Here is a 21,948-nt window from a genome sequence, read left to right as displayed (position 1 = left end):
GCAAAACATAAACCTTCATCTACTTCTCCTTTGGGGTTAACAGTATTGCTGGCGGGTTACAACTGAGACAGCCTCTAATAAATTTCCACTTGCAAGGGTGATAAAACACACAGCAAAATGGCTTCCACACTTTCCTCTTGGTTCCAAGAGAGACACATCTTAGCCCAATGGGGAGACTGAGGGCCAGGCCATCACAGGCCAGCAACAGATGCCCAGAGCCCAGTGTGAAAGTCAGGAGCTCTGCATGGCTTCTGGGAGAAGCATGAAGGGGTGGGAGTGGTCAGAGGAGGCAAGAAGTTCTGGGGAGAATTCAGAGAACCCAGTCAGCCACGTGGATGCTTCCCATTCTAAGTATTAGAGCCTCCCAAAGGAGCAGAGAGAAAACTGGGAAGGCCATGAGAACTTGAGATGCCCTCAAACCATGGCTTTGCTGAAGAGGGGCCAATGGCAGCAGCCCCAGGGCCCATGGAAGGGACTTTACCAGCATCTCTCCAGAGAGCACCTCCAGCAGCTTGATGAGCATGCGCCCATCCCGCAGGTCCTTGTAGAGATCGGTGATGCGGCAGGACACTCGAGCCAGGTGCGAGTTCACCCATTTCGTGAAGGTCTTTTTCTGAACAACTTCCCGCTCATCTAGGTGGAGAGAAGAACCTTGGTGAGGCGCCTGAGGTTGGCAGGGTCCATGTGACATGGGGCCAAGGGGTTTTACCTTAAGCCCAGGGTACCCCCATGCTTGCCAGAGGAGGTCGATGTATTCATTCCACTCCCTTCCTGGGAGCATTTGCCACCAAGATGTAGCAATACCAGTCCACATGCCACCAGAACAGAGGCAATAAGGAGATCACTCCCACTGCCATTATATTCTATGAACAGTATCAGGACACTCCTAATTCAGCATCTGTTTCCCTGTATCAGTCAGATTACTCTGTACTGTTGTGCCATTGAATTCAGATTTCAATGCCAGGATTACCCATCCACCCATCAAACATTCCCTCTGCCTAGAACGCTCTGAGCCCCTCCATTCCACCCCACCTCCTTCACTTAACACTAATTCATCCTTTAAGAGCCAGTGTAAATGGCACTTGGGTTGGGTCTCCCCTCCTGTCCCCTGCTCCCTGCATTTACATTTCCTCCTCTCTCCTGGATGCTCCCTGAGCCCAGGGAAATCTGTCTTGGTCACCTGTCTGTCTCCAGTGTCTGGAACCTGGCACACCATCAGTACCCCATAGCTGTATTGTGGCGGTCTGTACAAACATGGATTCTGTTCCTATTATGTGGCAGCCCTGTGCTAGGCCTGAGGACACATAGAGGTAAAACAAATTTCCTGCCCTCAAGGAGTTCCTGGTAGGGGGAGGAAAATGATGAGCAAGGGAACAGGATATGTAGAATGTGTGATTCATGTGGGGGTAAGGATAGCGAAGGTTTGGGCTGAGGGCTGTCTGTGGCATTATGCTGTCTTTCTCACCCCTGGGAAGGTGACATGACATCCCCACCCTAAATCAGCATCAGCCCAAGCCAAGCCCCTGGCCCATGCTGTACCAGATCAGGAGGGGTACTTCTTAATGCCTCTGTACAAATAATGCTGGTGGTCTGTCCAAGGTAGGCATGAGCATTACCTGGGGAAGCTCGGACAAGATGCTGGAGAGAGGACAGAAGACTGGGATGGCACAAAATAAAGGGAAAAGAATAGGGGAGGAGAGAGGGAGAAAAAAAAGGAAAGTAGCAGAAAAGAAGAAAAACAAGTAAGATAGAATTGAAGGTGAGAAGAGAGGAGGGAGCCCTCTCTGGATTTATGAACAGTTTGGTGGCAATTGGCTTCTGGGCACTTAGGTTTGAAGATTCAGGGCAGGAGGTGACTTGGCAGTGAGGCTGGGCCTGGAGGTTGTGGAGGATCCCTGGGGAGGGTACATGGCTGGGTGGGGGAGATCACAGCCAGGACACACCTGGAGTGGCCTAGCCAGGAGCAGTGTCCGCGCGGTAGACGCAGGCTGTGTGCTCGACTGAGCCTCAACCGTGAAAGGGCTGGCTTTTTAAATTATTAAATATCTGATTCAACAATAACAAAAAGAGGAGCTCAGCCAGTTCTGCCTCAAGGGTAGAATCCTGGCAGTTCCTGAGGCTTGCTGCATCAGATGTCTTCCTGTTTCATGGCTATTTTGGTATTAGGAACTCAGACCCTTGATTCTTCTGTGTACTCATAGAGCAAATGTTTACCATACAACCGTCAGGAGCCAGGCCCTGGGTGGCAGTGGGGAACTCAAGGACAAGACTGACGGTCCCTATCCTTGAGGCAGACAGACTCTATTATAAATATGACGAGGGCTTGAGTCATACATGAAGAATTCTACAGCAGCCATCTAAATAAGACTTCCAAGAAGAGGAAAAGTACTACTAGTGACTGTGTGAATCCTAAATACATGTAGAATTTAAACGGCACTCATTTATTCTGGGCCTCTGTGCAAAGTTTCAGCGAGAAAACTCCCCTTACCCTTTTGTCAGCAGCAAATTAAACCACTTTCCTGATTTTAAATGCTGCTTCAGCAAAATGTAACTAAACGGGGTTTGATGCCATACTGGACGGAAAGCAATGACATTTATTCTGGGGCATTTTTAGATTCAACAGAGCCAGCCACAGTCCCACAGTTCTTTCCCTAGAAACCAGATCTATTCTTTTTTTTTTGAGACAGAGTCTCGCTCTGTCACTCAGGCTGGAGTGCTGTGGCCGGATCTCAGCTCACTGCAAGCTCCGCCTCCCGGGTTCACGCCATTCTCCTGCCTCAGCCTCCCGGGTAGCTGGGACTACAGGCGCCGCCACCTCGCCCGGCTAGTTTTTTGTATTTTTTAGTAGAGACGGGGTTTCATCGTGTTAGCCAGGATGGTCTCGATCTCCCGACCTTGTGATCCGCCCATCTCGGCCTCCCAAAGTGCTGGGACTACAGGCTTGAGCCACCGCGCCCGGCCCAGATCTATTCTTTAAGTAGCTAGCCCTTCAGGTCAGGTGCGGAGCCTCTGACTAAGGGGGGTGAAAATTTTAGCCCCTTTAGAGGTAGGTGTCCCCCAAAGTGAAAGTATTTCTTCCTCCTTTTCCTGTCGTTAAGAATGCAAACAATTCAGTACATGGGTGCTGAGACCTATTTATCTGTGCTTGGCAAAGGGTAAGGGAGTGCTTCTAGCTGGGAACATGGATTAATTCTAGGCCACTGGGCTGGTGCATTTATTGGTGCAGAAGTATCAGAAAGCACCCTTGGATCTCCCCAGTTTTCACCACATGAATGATGCCTCCTGGACCCTCAAACATGGGAGCCACAGGTTTTGAGCACAGGCAGGTGGCCTCCTAGCTGCTGTTTATTTGAAGGCTGGAGCAAAATCACCCAGAATCCCCAGAGCCCCAAAACGCTTTGCAATGTTGAGACACGGAAATATTTCGAGAGGCTAATGATGATCGGAAGGGTAGAAAAGGCCCCTGGGTGGGAGGCATTTCCATGAGCTGGCTGGCTCCAGCCACCTGGTACTGGCGTGCTCAGCACATTCACTCCCGCACAGCCCAGACGCTCATCCCATGCCTTCCAAGTGCAGGAGAGGCAGGTGGCCTGGAGCCAGCTAGGCTGGGAACCCCGGTAGTGTGGACAGGAAGAGAGGTGGCTGTGCACTGGGCCTGCTGTCCCCAGGGGACCCAGACCATCCTATTGGGACCCACCATGGGAAGGAGGCCTCAGCACAGCCCTGCCAGGAGCCAGGCCTTATTTCCAGAGCCCTACCCTGCCAGTGCAGGAAAGGGGGTGAGTCCACCAGCGTGGACTGGTTCACAGCCTCTGCTGCCATCAAACCTGGCATCTCATTCCTTTCTGTTCCTCTTTTCTTTTCTTTTCGACGGAGTCTCGCTCTGTTGCCAGGTTGGAGTGCAGCAGCGCTATCTCGGCTCACTGCAACCTCCGCCTTCTGGGTTCAAGTGATTCTCTTACCTCAGCCTCCTGAGTAGCTGGAACTATACGCATGCACCACCACGCCTGGCTATTTTTTGTATTTTTCACCATGTTGGCCAGGATGGTCTTGATCTCTTGACCTAGTGATCCTCCTGTCTCGGCCTCTCAAAGCGCTGGGATTACAGGCGTGAGCCACTGTGCACAGCCCTCTCTGTTCCTCTTTCTTTCCCTTTCCTTCCCAGGCTGTGGCCATCCTCATTCCCTGCTATGTGTTAGGCCTTTGCCTAGAAAACTAATCTTCCTCCCTGATCAGCTCTGACCCAGAATTATTATTGTCTGAGTATGGGGACTGGGTGACCTAAAACTCTTCAAAGGTTTAGTTTGAGGTCAAATACACCCATGACACTAAAACCCTCAAATATATTTATCCAGTAATAAGTGAGTTCGTACATGGAACGGGCTGGCACAGAGAAAGCTTGCCGTCATGTGAACTTTCATTGTTATCATCACTACTACTGCTGCTATTACTAGTGGGCCCTGTCCTAGGTGCTGCAGGGGCATTGGGCAGCTCACTCTCCCCAAGGCCTTAAGATACAGTTGAGGAAACAATACTCAAACCCACCAATTAACTTCTGCAAGCACATAAGAAATAAGTGGCAGTTCACTTTAATAACACAAAAGCCATCACAGGGTAATGCTGAATTCCATATCAGATACATGACACATATGGTCAATGCTCGAGGGTTCTCAGAAGAAAGAAGTCATTTCCGATTGGAGTGGTCGAGGGGGGACGTGGTAAAGAAAGCCACTTTGGATTGTCAGAAGGGGAGGGGAGCCAGGGAGACAGAAGGAGTCCAAGCAGACAGGTATAAAAAGCCAAAGCTAGGCCGGGCGCGGTGGCTCATGCTTATAATCCCAGCATTTTGGGAGACTGAGGCAGGTGGATCACCTCAGGTCAGGAGTTTGAGACCAGCCTGGCCATCATGATGAAACCTCATCTCTACTAAAAATACAAAAAATTAGCCAGGTGTGGTGGCAAGCACCTGTAATCTCAGCTACTCAGGAGGCTGAGGCAGGAGAATCGTTTGATTCAGCCTCCAAGATCCTGCCATTGCACTCCAGCCTGGGCAAAAAGAGTGAAACGTCGTCTCAAAAAAAAAAAAAAAAAAAAAAAAAATGGCCAAAGCTTATTCAGGGGCTAGGGCTAGGGAATAGCTACAGGTTAGAGAAAAGCAGGGTTTTGGTTTATTTATTTATTTATTTTGAGACGGAGTCTCGCTCTGTCGCCCAGGCTGGAGTACAGTGGTGCGATCTCGGCTCACTGCAACCTCTGCCTCCTGGGTTCAAGTGATTCTCTTGCCTCAGCCTCCCAAATAGCTGGGACTACAGGCTTGCACCACCACACCTGGCTAATTTTTTATATTTTTAGTGGAGATGGGGTTTCACCATATTGGCCAGGCTGGTCTCAAACTCCTGACCTTGTGATCTGCTCACTTCAGCCTCCCAAAGTGCTGGGATTATAGGGGAAAGCAGGTTTTAAACAGGATGCGGAAAGCTTTAAACGAGAGGCTAAGAAGTTTAGATTTAATCCTAGAGGCTGGCCAGGCACAGTGGCTCACGCCTGTAATCCCAACACTTTGGGAGGCCGAGGCGGGTGGATCACGAGGTCAGGAGATCGAGACCATCCTGGCTAACATGGTGAAACCCCGTCTCTACTAAAATTACAAAAAATTAGCTGGGCGTGGTGGCCGGCGCCTGTAGTCCCAGCTACTCAGGAGACTGAGGCAGGAGAATAGCATGAACCCAGGAAACGGAGCTTGCAGTGAGCCGAGATCACGCCACTGCACTCCAGCCTGGGTGACAGAGCAAGACTCCGCCTCAAAAAAAAAAAAAAAAAAGTGATCCTAGAGGCAAAGGAGGCACTGAAGGTGTAGCAGGGTCATTTCCTGAAATCCGAATTTGTAAGGGCCACAATGTTAATAAAGATACAAAATGTTTCAGATTATATCTCAAAGGAAATATGCAAAATCCATACAAAGAAAACCTTAAAAGGCTCCTGAGGCATGCACAAGAAAATCTGGACAAACGGAAATGCACGCTGAGGTCTTGAATAAAAAACTCAACATCATCAAGATATCAATTTACCTTAAATTAATATATATTTAATAGTGTTTTAAATATATTTAAATGATACAATTTGAATTTGTGGGATAAAAAGACAAATGATTAAAAACTTCACTGAAAAACATGCAACCAAAAATAGGAATATTCCAAAAAATAAGAGTACTAAAGGGCTACCAACCTTTCCAGATGTTTTGTCTATCAAAGAATAGTGTAAACTTACAGTAAAACTGTGTTGTACTAGCATATGAAAAGATGGATATATCAATGGGACAGAAATAGTCCCAGTACATACTGGCATTTAATGGCTGATAGAGGTGGCATTTCTAATAGGAAGGGGAAAGATGAAGTACTCAATAACAGTATTGGCAAAACTGGATGGACAGGCAGGAAAAGTTAGTTACATTCATACCTCATACTCCGGGATAATTTTCATGTGGGTCAAAAATTGAAATGTAAAACACAAAACTATAAAAATACCAAAATAAGGCTAGGCATGATGGCTCATGCCTGTAATTCCAGCACTTTCAGGAGGCTAAAGCAGGTGGATCACTTTGGGTCAGGAGTTTGAGACCAGCCTGGCCAATATGACGTATCCCCGTCTCTACTAAAAATACAAAAATTAGCCAGGCATGGCGGCGCGCGCCTGTAATCCCAGCTACTCAAGAGACTGAGGCATGAGAATTACTGGAACTCAGGAGCTGAAGATTGCAGTGAGCCGAGATTCTGCCATTGTGCTCCAGTCTGGGTGATAGAATGAGACCCTGTCTCAAAACAACAATAACAACAACAAGAAAAGATCAATCATGGTAAATGCTTTCTACAATGTTAGTGTAGGGAAGGGCTTTCAAAATATGACACAAAATCCAAAAGCCATAAAATAAAAATTTGAAAGTTCAATTACATTAAAATAATGTTTGTGTTGGACCAGGCATTGTGGCTCACACCTATAATCCCAGAGCTTTGAGAGGTCAAGGTAGGAGGATCACTTGAGGCCAGGAGTTTGAGAGCAGCCTGGGCAATATAACAAGATTGCATCTCTACAAAAAAATAAAAAAATTAGAGGGGTGTGGTGGCATGCACCTGCAATCCTAGCTATTCAGGAGGCTGAGGCAGGAGGATCACTTGAGCTCAGTTTGAGGCTGTTGTAAGCTATGATCATGCCACTGCACTCCAGTCTGGGTGAAAGATTGAGACTCACCTCAAAAAAAAAAGTTTGTAATGGATAAAACACCATAAGCAAAGTCAAACAAATGAGGAAAAAAATTTCTAAAGGGCTAATGTACTTAATATACAAAAGGGCTAATGTACTTAATATACAAAAAGCACCCACATATTAACAAGGAAAAAGACCAATAATGTGAACAAAGAGTTAACAGAAAAAATTATAAGCATCTCTTAAATGTATTAAAAAAATGTATAAAAAAATATACAAGTCACTCATAATAGAGGTCCAAATTAAAAGCCCACGTGCATGCACACACACATGCAAATACACAATCTAATAATGGTCCTTAATTTGTTTGAACAAACTGATCACAAAGACATTTTTCAGACAACTTGGAAAATCTGAATATCAAGTATGTATCAGGTTATATTTTTAGGGAATTATTGTTAATTTTATTAGGTGTAATAATGATATCATGGTTAGGTGGAAAATGTTCATGTTTTTCAGAGATACACACTAGAGTAATTAGGGGGAGAATATCATGATGATCTTTAATTTACTTTAACAATGCTTCAACCCCCCAAATAAATCAGCAAATATAACAAAATATCAACAATTGTTAAATTTAGGTGATAATGTAATGATCCTATTATATTTTTGTCTCTACTTTTTTATCAGTTTGTAATTTTGCATAATAAAGGCCAAGAAGTAAAATGAAAGTACACGAACACACTATGTTTCACCTATCAGCTGGGCAAAGATCAAGAAGTCTGATAAAATACTTGTGTTGGCAAGGATGTGGTGAAAAAACATTCATGTGTTGCTGAAGAGGGTATAATTGGCTCAACCTCTATGAAAGGCAATTTGGCAAGACCCCTCAGAATTACAAATGTACATGCTTTTGGACCCAGTAATTCCACTTCTAGGAATTTCTCCTACAGATCTATTCATACAATGGTTAAAAAAAAAAAATCTACATAGAAGTTGAAAATTCATTGCATTTTTAAATTTTAAAATCTTTTGATAAATTTTTTTAATTAAAAAAATAAGCCAGGCGTAGTGGCTCACGCTTGTAATCCCAGCACTTTGGAAGGCCGAGGTGGGCAGATCACGAAATCAGGAGTTTCAGACCAGCCTAACCAACACGGTGAAACTCCCTCTACTAAAAATACAAAAATTAGCTAGGTGTGGTGGCACGTGCCTGTAATCCCAGCTACTCAGGAGGCTGAGGCAGGAAAATCACTTGAACCTGTGAGGCGGAGGTTGCGGTGAGCCGAGATCGTGCCACTGCACTCCAGCTTGGGCGACAGAGTGAGACTCTGTCTCAAAAAAATGTGGAGGCTGCTTATATACTAATATAAAACAATCATCAAGATACATTGGGTGAGAAACATAGAACAGTATACAGTAAAAAACAAAACAAAACAAAACTACAGCTGGGGAAAAACAATATAGACCATGTGCTTATATATACATAAAATATTCCTGGAAAGATACACCAGAAATGATTAACAGAGTTTGTGGGAGAAGAACTGGATGTCTGGGGGACTGAGATGGGAGTAAAACTTGTCATTTGTCCTTTTATAGCTTTTGGGTTTTACTTACTGGGTGTATATATTACTTCTTCAAAACAGAAATAGGTATATTTTCCTTTTCCTTTTTTTTTCTTTGAGACAAAGTCTCGCTGTGTCACCCAGGCTGGAGTGCAATGGCACCATCTCAGCTCACTGCAACCTCCACCTCCTGGGTTTAAGTGATTCTCCTGTCTCAGCCTCCCGAGTAGCTGGGATTACAGGCGTGTGCCAACATGCCCAGCTAATTTTTGTATTTTTAGTAGAGACAACGTTTAACCGTGTTGGCCAGGCTGGTCTCAAACTCCTGACCTCAGGTGATCTGCCCGCCTTGGCCTCCCAAGGTGCTGGGATTACAGGCGTGAGCCACCGCACCCAGCCTAAAGAAAATACTAACATGTTTTTCTTTTGTTCCTTTTTCCAAGATAGCCTCATTCCTTTTGTGTGCTTTCCTGCCTTAGCGATTTTTCATCAGGCCAAAATCATAAGCATCTTTAACCACCTGAGCCCATAAGAGAAGTGAAAAGCAGAGAGCAAGGCGGTTGGCAGAAGCACTGGCCCCTGGATGCAAGAGCGAAGTGAGGTCTGTAAGGAGCAAGGAACGCTCTGCCTCCCCGACCCCCACACAGCTACTGTCTGAGGTTCTGCCCTCTGAATACTCCCCACGGGGGTTTAAAGCATAAATGTCTCCCCACAGGGTCACGGCTCAGTCTGTTTCTTGTGTTACTCCTTCGCCAGGCTTCCGGTGGGTCCTCCCTCCTCCCTTCTTGGTTAGCAGCACACCAGCCGCCAGCCCCACCCACTCCAGGACCTGCTTCACCCCTGACGTCACGGGCATCTGGGACGTTCACCATCAAAAGTCCCTACTGGGGTTGTTTTAAAAATAGGAGCCGTCCTTAAACCACACGGTAAAGTTGAAGTATCTTATCTTTGGAAGCTTCATCTCCCATTTCTGGGTCCATCTATTTATTGCTTCGGTGGCTTTCTATTACATTCCTTGAGGGTTTTGTGCCTATCCCTCCTTTTTCTGTTAAAAAAAAAATTGCTTTCTTTTTTTTTGAAATGGAGTCTTGCTCTGTCGCACAGGCTGGAGTGCCGTGGCCGGATCTCAGCTCACTGCAAGCTCCGCCTTCCAGGTTTACGCCATTCTCCTGCCTCAGCCTCCCGAGTAGCTGGGACTACAGGCGCCCACCACCTCGCCCTGCTAGTTTTGTGTATTTTTTTTAGTAGAGACAGAGTTTCACCGTGTTAGCCAGGATGGTCTCGATCTCCTGACCTCGTGATCTGCCTGTCTCGGTCTCCCAAAGTGCTGGGATTACAGGCTTGAGCCACCGCGCCCGGCCAAAATTTGCTTTCAAGAATAGAAAATAGCAACCTAAATAATCAAAAACAAGGGATAATTTAATATTTTGGTATATGAATGAGGATACTATTAAGGTTGTTAAAGAAATTTCAATGACAGGAAAGGATATTATAATGTATTTTGGAGGAAAATTAACATTTTCAAACCTATGTTCTAATGCTGGGTAACTTTTTTTCTTTTCTGTGTTTTCTAAAATATTTGCAATGGGCATACATTGCTTTTATAATATGAAACAACAGATGCCATAAAGAAAAATAGGATATAAAGTTCATAAACCCTGAGGACTAATAGATGAAAAGTCAAAAAAGTTTCTATCTCGAGGAAGTCTGCATTTTCAGTCACTCACAGCCTTAAGCTACAGGTAAAACTAGGAGGTCAGAAAGACAGGTAGGAGCAAAGGCACCAAGGGAGGCCCATGGACCATGAGTCTTCTGAAAACAGTCATTTCATGCTGAGCCCTTTGCAGGTCCACAACTTGTGATTTCTCTCCTTCTCATGCCAAGAAGCCAAGAGCTTAGGGAACCAGAGTGAGCCATGCTTTGTTTTGCCGTTGTTGTTTTTGTTTGTTTGTTTGTTTTTTGAGATGGAGTCTCCCTCTGTCACCCAGGCCGGAGTGCAGGGGCGCGATCTTGGTTCACTGCAACCTCCGTCTCCTGGGTTCAAGTGATTCTCCTGCCTCAGCCTCCCCAAGTAGCTGGAACTACAGGTACGCACCACCACACCCAGCTAAATTTTTTTTTTTTTTTTTTTTTTTTTGTATTTTTAGTATAGACCAGGTTTCACCACGTTGGCCAGGCTGTTCTCAAACTCTTGCCCTCAGGTGGTCCACCTGCCTTGGCCTCCCAAAGTGCCTGGATTACAGGCATGAGCCACCGTGCCCGGCCAAGTGAGCCATACTTTAACAGCCATGAACTTGTGGCGAACCTCAATGACACAGATGCCAATCCACAATAAAGCCTAGCATGGGGCAGACTCTCAGGGACACATCATAAATGATGATGACACAAATTCTACTGTTTCTGTTTAACCAGTTTGGAGAGGAATTTTCCTTTCAACCAACTTTCATCACACTGGTTTTGTGAACAGCTGTTTCCCCAACCCTTATGGATTTGCGACATAGCTAGGGGTGATTCTAAGATGGAAGTTTAGGATGCTTACTACATATCTTAAGATGCAAATGCAAGAATAAAGCCCATAAGACTGATTTTAAAGTGGTCAGAAGCTGGGTGCAGTAGTGCACGCCTATAGTCCCAGCTATTTGGGAGGCTGAGCTTGGGGTATAGTAATTCAAAGGGCGACAATATAGCCATTAAAATAATTTGCATGTTTGCTGACATGAAAAGATACTCATAGCATATTGCTACATGAAAGAGGGTCTGAGATTATAATATTATAGATAACAATATATACACAGACCTATACAGTCATACATCTGTAGAAATTAAAATGTCTATATGAGACATTAACAAAATCTCTGCTTTATCTGTTTTTCTCATATTTTCTATATTAAATATATATTATTGTTAATAAAAATGTTAAAAAGATATCAAAGTAAATATCTTCTTGCTTTTTTATTTGTTTATTTATGTTTTTGAGGTAGAGTCTCCCTCTGTCGCTCCGGCTGGAGTGCAGTGGCGCGATCTCAGCTCACTGTAACCTCTGCCTCCTGGGTTCAAGCAAATCTTGTGCCTCAGCCTCCCGAGTAGCTGGGATCACAGGCATGTGCCACCACACCCAGCTAATTTTTTGTATTTTTAGTAGAGAAAGGGTTTCACCATGTTGGCCAGGCTGGTCTGGTGCTCCTGGCCTCCCTGCTGGGCCTCTCAAAATGCTGGGATTACAGGCATGAGCCACTGTGTCCAGCTCCTATTGCATGTTTACATAAAATATGATCTTTATATATTATTGCAAAAGAAAACAAGTTATCGTAGACCAGTTTAAATCAAAAAGTTTTTTTATTTTTGAAGAAGGCTAGTTTTCATCTGGAGTTTGAAGATGATAATGGTTTTAGAATGGCGGGGAAGAAAAAGGAGGTCATATTCAAAGCCCCTTAGGTGGCAACGGGCAAGTGCCTATGTGTGTGTGTGCATGTGTGTACATGTATGCAGGTTTTGGGAGTGGGGGTGAGAAGCAGTGAATTTATCCAGAGCAAGGCAGCTGCAGGACAGTCTAGGGAATGTGAACATTATAGTCCAGGTACATAACAGCCCGGAGGTTCCTAAGTAAAGCAGCACCTCCCGAAAGTGTGCTGGAGGACAAAGACTCTAACTATCCTGTGTAAATGAGACTGGACAGGGGAGAGGCAGGAGGCAGGAGGCTCAAAAGGCTGGTGTTGGAAAGAAAAATGGGAAGGGGCATCTCCGGGTGGGGGGGGGGAGGTGCAAAGGAGCACAAAAGGTAAGAATGAAGAACATTCAATAGGGTCCGAGGGCTGCAGCCCAAGCATCGCTGTGATGACTTTAAAGCCCTGGGATCCTAGTCCTGTCCTGACCACTTCCTGGCATTGCGACCGTCCTCATCTCTAGGGAGATGACAACAGCTATACCCTGCCCACTTCACAGAGTGGGTGAAGGGTCATGGAGATGACCTGAACAAAAGCAGCTAGAACATGAAGCAGCTGCACAAATATCAGGCATGGTTGTCTTGCATGCAGGTGGTGGCTGCAGAGAGAGATTACACTCTCTGAGAACACAGGGCTGCAAACATCAAGACAGTCCAGGACTTGACCTCAGCCTAGGTGATGCCTTTAGTGAACAGAGAGAGTTTCTGGAGAAGCACCAATTGGCTGAAAAGGATCAGTTCCCTTCCCCAAGCCAGGAACCAAAGCTACATGGTTCAGGGTAAAGAGGCACATTGTCAACACCACTCCATAGGTGGCTTCTGCTCAAACTGTCAGAGCTAGAAGGGCGTTGGGCATCATCTAGTTCAAGCCCCTGATGTTACAGGTGAGGATAAAGAGGCCCCGAGGAGCAGAAGAGTGACTTGATCAAGGTCCCCTAACGATAGAGGCAGGAGGACAGAAGAGTGATATTGCCAGGTAGACCATTTTCTCCTCACCTATGGGTAACAAGCTAACTCAAACAGCATCTTCTCTTTACCGGACTTCTGCACAGCCTCCCCACAACCTGTTCTCCCTACAGAGGGTGATCCTTAGTAGTCAGAGCGAGCCCTAAAAATCCAAATCTAACCATGTCATTTTCCTGCTGAAAGTACTTTGATGGGCTGGAAGCAACTCCTACCCTCCACCCTCTACTGAAGACTCAGCTCCTGTCCTGCAGCCCACAGCTAATGCTCCCTCTCTTGGACGCTTCAACCTCGCCACTGTTTTGCAAAGAATTCCCTCCTTAAACTCCACAGTTTTCCTCTGCTTCCTGCCCAGGACCTTGGCAACACTAGTGGCCTATCAGGCCTGTGAGGTGGCCCCTGCCTGCCCTCCTATCAACCCCACCGACCCTGTGCTCTGACTCAAACACGCTTATCCCCTGAACTGAGCTGCAGTTGATGTTACAAACTTTACAGTTCCCAGCAAATCTTCATAGCATTTGCCATAATTTGCAGTGCACATGTGTCTATGCATATAGACACGTGTGGGATTATTTGATCTACCTCTGTCTCACTAGACTGTAAAATGAGACTCTCTGGTTGATCTACTTTCCCGAGTCTGAAGGCCAAAGGGTTTGGAGGTAAAATGCTCGCAGAGACTCAGCTGCTCCTAGCCTCCTTGTCACTCTCTCTCAGTGACATGTTATAAAGGGAAAATGGAAAATTGCTACAGATGCTCTGAAAACAACACCCTTGGCACCTCCTCCTCAGCCAATCAGCATGTGGGGGACACATGGGGCAGGTAGAATGGGTGCTGGCTGCTCCTGAGAGCCATATACACAGTCAAGGCCTGGGGTCAGAGCTTGCCCTTGGGAACAAATCCCACAGAAATGTCCCAAAGATGGAGGAGGCTGTTAACATGGTTCACTCAGACTGCACTGCCCGGGGAGAGAACACAGTCTTATTATTAACCTCAGCGTATTAATATTTGATAAAGCATCTTCACAATGATAGATAGCAGTCACCCATAGAAGGGAAGCAGCCTTGGTTCTGTAAAGAGTTCTGAGAGAGGAAGTATAGCTTTTATCAAGAGTGGTAAGGGGACAATGGAAGGTTTTATGTCCTGGGGAGGGGAAACCTGCCCTGGGCCACACAGTGCAGGTGGCAAGCTAACATCTCTTGCAGGTTTATCTGCACAGGTAACTGGCAGGTTTATCTGCACTGTGTCCTGCGTGGGGGCGGGGGACAATCTCACCATGGCTGACCTCCCAGAGAAAGCTGCGGATCCAATTTTTTCCCTCTGACATTAAAATGGTTGCCGACAATGATAGCTATTTCTGTGGATAGTATATTTTCCCAATATGTAGTCTCTAAATAAAACTCCATTTTATGTTTTGAAATCTGAGAAGAAGAAAACATTACAAACCTCCCACTAATGACACCACCATCTTTGTTGGTTACAGGTACCTGGAGACAGACATGGGGGAACCACGGACAACTGGCGCCTCGCTCTCCAGCAGCTGCACCTGAATCTGTCAACTTAACAGAGAAGCTACTGATACCTATCCAGGGCGGTGAGGCCCTGCTCCCTGAGAAATCACTCGCCCTCTGGACACAAAGCCCTCCTAGGCAACTGGGGCACCTGAGATCAGCATCCTCCTGTACACAAGGGGAAAGGGGTCTGAGAGAGAGGCCAAACATGTCCGGAGGACACTCTCAGGCCCTTTCAGCAGCAGAGTCAGGAAAAGGCCTCTACCACGCTCCCCGGGGAGTTCCTGGCAGCCAAGGAGGGGGGCGGGGAGCAGGAGCATCTGAGGAATGTCTGCAGCCACAGAACCTAACCTCGGGGCCTGCACGCAGTGGGTCCAGAAGACAGTTAAGGTTCAGAGTGGCAGCAACTATGTGCTTCAGAGTGCAGACACACAGGCTGTAGTGCACCTGCTGTCCCACAGCAGTCTCGGAATTGTCCTCAACCAACCTCACCCCTCAACCTCATCTCTCTTCCAGGAAGAAGGCTACAAAGAGACAATGCAGGAAGGAAGGTCATCTCTAGCTTGCCGCATCACTTGGATTTGAATGTAAAGGCAAAACCTGAATGGGCAACACAGATCTCTATACACCTGGTTTTAAAATGAGAGGCCTTGTGTAGTCTATCCTTGGGTGATTGCTCCACGGGCCAAAGAACAGGAAGAAGACTGAGAAAGAACATGAAGGCTGTGTCTCCCACAGGCTCTTTGCAGGAGGCTCTGGACTGCTCCCTGCACTGCAAGATGCCTCTCTGAGCCGAGAAGCTGTAAATCACGCAGCAGGCGGCACACAGGATGCCGGAGGCCAAGCTGTGTGCATGGGTAAGGCAGGGGAGTGGAAGGAGGGAGGGAAGGAAAGAGAGAAAAGGCGAGTGAGGCTCATGCACAGGTCTTCTCTTTTTGGGGCATCTTTCCACGGGGTTCTTCCACTCCCTGCTCTCCCAGCTGGGCCACATCTACCCTGAGGCAGTGTCCTCACTGGAGTCACTGGAGTCTGTACCCAGGTGCCGGGGAGGGGAGGAGTGTGCAGGCAGGCAGATGCCTCCTCTGGGGCGAGGAGAGGGAGACAGAGGGCGGGCATTCTGACTGGTAAGTTCCCTGCAGCCTGCAGTGCTTCATTCTTCATCCAGACAGCCACGAATGCTCATCTGGCAGCTCCCAGTATGAAAAGGGGAAGGAGAAGAAATGGGGCTGTGTGACAATTAGGGGGACTCTAGGAGATGGGGGGAGCCTTTCTATTGAAACATGAAGGCTGGAACCTTTTGGAAGGATAGGAACTTGGGCTTTTCAGTTGCTGCTCTTCCTGTAATCCCTCAAAACAGGTCTAGAAAGTAGGAAGGTGCCTGTGGCAGTCATTGAAAGAGAGAAGCATGGTCTCCAGCCCAGGAAGAAGCCTCAGGGCTATCTGCTACTTAATCTCGTGACAGGCGGCCAGTTTAGAGACTGATGTTAAAAAGCTAAAATCTGCTCAGGGAGCTACAGGGCAAATATTCCTGCTGGGATCCCAGCCCTCCCCTTGGCATTGCCAAGGTCAAATCCACCCCCTTACAGGAGCCTTTTGCAACATTTTCCTACCCATCTTCCTTTTCACTTGAGTTAGGCCGACTCCCAGTTTCATACAGAAAGTCATTCATTGTGGAGAGAGGTCAGGTTTTTATGTACTAGGACAGATTAGCCAGATGGCTTGTTTCTTTAGGTCCAGGATGGAAGACCTGGGAGTGGTATGAAAGGCAGAATAGGGAGTATTTCCTTTGGAGTTGAGAGGAATTTTACTTAAGAGGCAGAAAAGAACACATCCAGTCACCCAAATTCAGGTCTTCCAACCATAGGTCATTAAATGGAGATGGACCTAGAGAAACTGTCTCCTCTGGAAAAGCATTTGACGAGACCATCATCCTTAGGTTTCTTGGGCCTTCCATGTCACCCAGTCAGATGGCAGAGACACAGCCAGGGTCATGGACCGGATAGTCTTATGGAGAGAGAGACCTGCACGGCATGGGGCTTCATCTCATGGGCATCAGGTCTGGGGGAAGGAGAAAGAGCCCAGAGCTCCAAGCACAAACATTAGCCTGATTTCCTTGGTCTCTGGCTTTTTCTTCCAACTCAGACTTCCGAGGCAAAGGAGGGTGAGGGTTAAGAAGGAAGAAACAGGTCCTGGAACAGGCCAAGGTACAACAGGCAAGGAAAAAGACCAAGCTTATGATCTTGAATGTCTGAAGCTGGGAAAAGAGAAAGGACAGAAAACACCTATGGGGAATTTTCTTAGTACTAACATTATCTAACATTCACCTAGCATTTTGTTATTAATAAAAACTTTCATAAACTTTATCTTATTTGCTCTTCACAACAACCTTGAGAAAATACTATCATCCCTATTTTATAAAAATGGAAAAGGAGTCAGTGATCCTCCACTGCGGTGGCACTAAAGGCGGAATCAAGACTTGAATCTGGATCTTGTGACATGTTCCTCCTCACCCCAGGACCTTCCATTTCTGAAGAGGATACCAGGCCAATTTCCCCTACTTTACCACATATCCCTATGAAGCAGGTCACTGCTATCTTCTAAGCAACTCAGGGCTGAATTCCCTCCTTGCCTTAATATTCCTGTAAGTGGGAGAGTGGCTGAGAGCTCCCTAATGTTTCTTTTTTTATTTTTTTTTTGAGACGGAGTCTCACTCTGTCGCCCAGGCTGGAGTGTAGTGGCGCGATCTCCACTCACTGCAAGCTCTGCCTCCCGGGTTCACGCCATTCTCCTGCCTCAGCCTCCCGTGTAGCTGGGACTACAGATGCCCGCCACCACGCCCGGCTAATTTTTGTATTTTTAGTAGAGATGGGGTTTCACCGTGTTAGTCAGGATGGTCTCGATCTCCTGACCTCGTGATCCACCCATCTTGGCCTCCCAAAGTGCTGGGATTACAGGCGTGAGCCACCGCGCCCGGCCCCTAATGTTTTTTTTGAAAGACTGACCCCTGCCTAGGCCGTTAAGGTGGCCCCAGTGACAGTACTAAAGGGAAAAAAAGTCAAGACTTTGAGACTAGGAAGGCTGACATGCTCCCTTTCTCCATTTTGCCTACCCAGCAGAATGAGCATATCTGCCACTCTATTTAGACCTTTCCAAAGCTTTAGCTCAAGCCCAGATCACCTAGAGTGGACTCTCAGGAGAAGGAAGCCAGTAACCACTTAGGTTGTTCATTTTTTGAAAATCTTGAAAGGATCTCAAACTTGCATGTTTACTTGTTGGCCAGATGTTCTGAATCGTTAAGGCCCAGGCATACAATTCTACACTCTGTGGCTTTTCCTCTCCCTGGGGGGTATTCAGATTCTCTGGTAAGTCAGATGCATGCTCCTGGTGAGGCGTAGGCTCAACTAGGCACAGCCAATGTCAGCAAATGCTCTTTCCTGATCAACCTAGGACTGACCACTAAGCACAGAGTCTCGCTCTGTCACCAGGCTGGAGTGCAGTGGCATGACCTTGGCTCACTGCAACCTCCGCTTCCCAGGTTCAAGCGATTCTCGTGCCTCAGCTTCTTGAGTAGCTGGAATTATAGGCATGCACCACCACGCCCAGTTATTTATTTATTCATTTTTTGTAATTTAGTAGAGACGGAGTTTCGCCATGTTGGCCAGGCTGGTCTTGAGCTTCTGGTCTCAAGCCATACACTTACCTCAGCATCCCAAAGTGCTGGGATTATAGGCATGAGCTACCATGCCCGGCTTTGTGCTTGGCTCTTTAATGTATCTCCACCAACTTCCCAAGCAGCTCATCAGACCTGGCAACAGCACACACAGGCCAACTGGAGAAACCTGGGGCCCTTCTGCCTGCCAGAATCACACACACATAAGTTCCCAGCTCAAAGGCTGCCTCCTCCATGAACTGTTCCCTGCTTCTCCCTGCATCTCTTCCTTGGCTCTCTCATTGCTGTTTAATTTATGTGCTCTTCCTACAGTTCTTCTCTAATTCCTCTCATGCTAATTAATTGTGAACATAGTTCATTTTTCCCTAATAGATTGTGAACTCCTGAGAGACAGACACTATGTTGAATTCATCTGTGGTTCCCCTCTCCCTTTTCACGCTTGGCCAGGGGTTTAGCTTTAAACATAGTAGGAGTACAACAAGTAACTATTAAAATAGAATTTACCTTGGTTTCTTAAAAAAGATAAAAGGATCTCTGCACAAAGTCCGGTCCCCACTTTTACCTTGCTTTGGCAAAGTTTACGGAATATGGTACCCTCTCCCTCCACCTGCATCACCAGGGTCATTGCAGCTAGATCCAGCCAGCACAGAGATATAAGAAGGTAAAACCAGACTGACAAAGCCAATGGTTCCAAGTTTGGTTGGCTTCAATTAATGCATACAAAAGCAATGGATCACTGCTATGGTCTGTCCCCAAGGGAAACCAAGGGAGAATTTTGTGGGGTCAAGGAGGGTGAGAAGGAAATGAAGGAAGAAGAAAGAGAGTTTCCTGTAAAGAGCAAGGACACCAGTGGTGAAGAGTGAGACCCAGGTGGATTCCTTGTCATGATAAGGGAGATGAGACACCGCAGCATTCCTTTCCCAGGATGAGAGGCCCAGACACTCCAAGGTGTGAGGTCATTATGGTCCCAGAGGGTCCAGGGCCCTGCTCAGGCTTCAAGATCAGCCGGGGACTGTGGTATCTGGGAGCTGAGTGCAGGGAGGGAGGGTGGAAGAGGATTACTACAACCTTCAATCTGGGCCATAAGGTATGGGGGCAGTGGGAGAATCACTCCAGACAGTGTTTATGGGGAAGGTTGTGGTCTTCTTAGGAGGTGGAAGACAGGAATAGTCAATGAGAGGGAAACAGGTCCAGTGTGGGCTGCTGACTGGTGGATCAGGGGAAGGAACCCAGCCCCCACACATACACACACAACCCCATGCAACTCCGCCTTTCTTACTGGCCGAGGGCTTAGGGTCGGAATATAGTTATCCTGGGTCAAGTTCAGAGAGGCAATACTCACAGGAGTTGGGGAAAAAAAAATCCCAAGAATCAGGTATCAGCCAACAGGGGGAAAAGTCATTTCTATTAGAGATTTAAGATATTCTCCACCCCCATCTTCTCTCTCTCTCTCTCTCTGTCACACACACACACACACACACACACACACACACACACACACACGAGAGAGAGAGAGAGAGAGGCTGGAGAATATCTTAAATCTCTAGTAGAAATGGCTTCTCCTCCCCCTACCGGCTGAGGTCTGATTCTTGAGAGTCACACACACACACACACACACACACACACACACACAGAAACAGAGAAAGAGAAAGACAGAAAGATCTATTATGAACCTGCTAAGCAAAAATCTAATTCCAGTTTAAGGATGAAAGGTTTCATCAAGAAAATCCTTCCTGAAGCAGTGGCGAGGATGTTATCTGCTCTCGATTTCCTATCCAATCACTCCTTTTGGGACCACAGATAGGATGACAATTCCTCTCTCCAGGCCTAGGCAGGAAATCAGGGTTAACCGGAGGCCCTGTGTACCTGCGCCTGGCTGTGCAGCCCTCAGACACTGCTTTGCCCAGACTCTTGTACTTCTCACTTTGGCTGCAGGTCACTCAGGACAGAGGCAGAGGGCAGGCCCCACCTGGTCCCAGCTTCAGCACCTCCTTGCTTCTCAGAGGCCCTTGGGGGCAGAGGCTGCCAGAGCCTGTGCTCCCTCCCAAGGGGACCCCCACCTCCCTGAGCCTGGCAAACATGTCTCCATCACTGCCATGCCAGGGCTCACCCAACACACACGGAGGATCCACACTAGGTGGGGAGGGCCGTGAACCTTGTGATTGCGAGAATGCCCTCCAACCCCTGTGGCCCCAAACAGTACCTGCCAAGGCCTTGATCCGGGACCTCTCAAAGAGCCTGGCTGAGCTGTTGTCATTGTCCAGCTCGTCGTCTGGGGCGTCCCAGCGGGCATTGATCCGGCTGTAAGGTGGCTGGTTACCCACATTTTCAAACTCTGCGGCTGATGTCATGTCAGCAGGCTCTTAGCAGCTTGGCCTGCCTCAGTCTTCATGGAAGGATCCCTGGGGGACGGCAACACAGTCAGAGGGTTAGCTCTCTACCCGCTCGGACTTTTTCTCAGGGGAAACTTATTCGGAGCATCCAATGTGAGTAGATCCTGGCGGGAGCAGCACGCCGTGTCATCTGCCTGGGCATGCTTCCTACCCGGGTCTCTGGGTCGTTTGTTATAAAATATTGCAGCAGCAGCAGCAGCAGCAACAGTACAGGCGGCAGTGGCGGGGATAGAGAGCTGCATGTAGCAAGGGTCAGGACGGCCAGCAGGTGGAGATGTCAGTCGCAGCCGGCTGCCTCCTCCAGACCAGCCGCCCCGCCGTGGAGAGCACCCCGGGAGAGGGGAAGCTCTCCCGGGAGCCAGAGGCTGCGGGGCACTAGCTGAGGAAAGCAACCTTCACCCTGCGGACTGGGCCAGGACCTAACCTGGTAGGGGAGACGGGGACAGGTCAGGAGAAGGGAGAAGCTGGAAGTAGGCTGAGTCTGACCCAAATGGGAACCATAGGGAGAGATGGATGAGAGAGTTAAGCCACCACTGATGCCACCAGCCCAGGGCAGCTGCACTGGGGGGACTTCGCTCCTCCTGGAGGCTTTTCGAGAGCCCTCTGAGTTCCTTCCCAGCAGCTGGTATTCAGAAAGCTGACCTTGCATTTTAAGGCTTCTTTGGAACATGACCAGGTGCTCAGATGAGGTCTCCTGTTGAATCCCAGGACAGACTGAGCAACCCAGAGGAGCCTGCTGTCCCATCAAGCGCATGGCAGTCAGGGCATCCCATGGACAACGGAATCATGCATTGTGAGTCCATGCGATGAACCAGCACATCAGGAGCACTGGGTCTTCCCTCACCCATCATCAATCATTCCTACTCACTCATCCATTCATTCACAATTAATTCAAATAGGTACTAAGCTCCAACAAGGTGGCAGGCACTGTACTAGGCAGGGGCAAGCAAGACAGGAAAGGTCATGTCCCCATAGAGCTTGGACTTTGGTGGCAGAGACACACAATTGAGCAAGCAACTACAAGAAAGTGTGATGTATGTCATGGCTGGCTTAGGTGGGGACTCGGTGGGGACTGGTGCCACGGAGGGGAAGTTGAAGCTTATTCCTAAAGGAAGCTTGGAGGTACCCATGAAGTGACAGATGGGAAAGGACAAGAGTCCAAGCAAAGGGAATAAAGAGCAGGTGTAAAGTCCTGAACGTAAGAAA

The 21,948-nt window shown here is 47.5% G+C and overlaps 1 protein-coding gene across 3 annotated transcripts in view; it reads right to left on the bottom strand.

Moving 5' to 3' along the window:
* The window catches only part of SPTB (spectrin beta, erythrocytic), a 138,384-nt gene that overhangs the window by 58,695 nt on the left and 57,741 nt on the right, over positions 1-21,948 (bottom strand). For 2 of the 3 annotated variants that reach the window (XM_023232409.2, XM_023232391.2), the window contains exons 2-3: positions 20,553-20,751; positions 482-633 (exon numbers count right to left, since the gene is read on the bottom strand). In XM_023232409.2, coding sequence (XP_023088177.2) covers positions 482-633; positions 20,553-20,700 — 300 coding nt within the window. In that variant the 5' untranslated portion in view covers positions 20,701-20,751. Of the gene's footprint in view, positions 1-481; positions 634-20,552; positions 20,752-21,948 lie in introns of those variants that run through there. The other variant, XM_023232401.2, reaches the window with a different exon arrangement.

Source organism: Piliocolobus tephrosceles, chromosome 6 (genome assembly GCF_002776525.5).
Source record: "Piliocolobus tephrosceles isolate RC106 chromosome 6, ASM277652v3, whole genome shotgun sequence".
Classification (NCBI taxonomy): Eukaryota; Metazoa; Chordata; class Mammalia; order Primates; family Cercopithecidae; genus Piliocolobus; species Piliocolobus tephrosceles.
The sequence above is the reverse complement of the archived record's forward strand: the minus strand, read 5'-3'. Positions and strand labels throughout refer to the sequence as shown.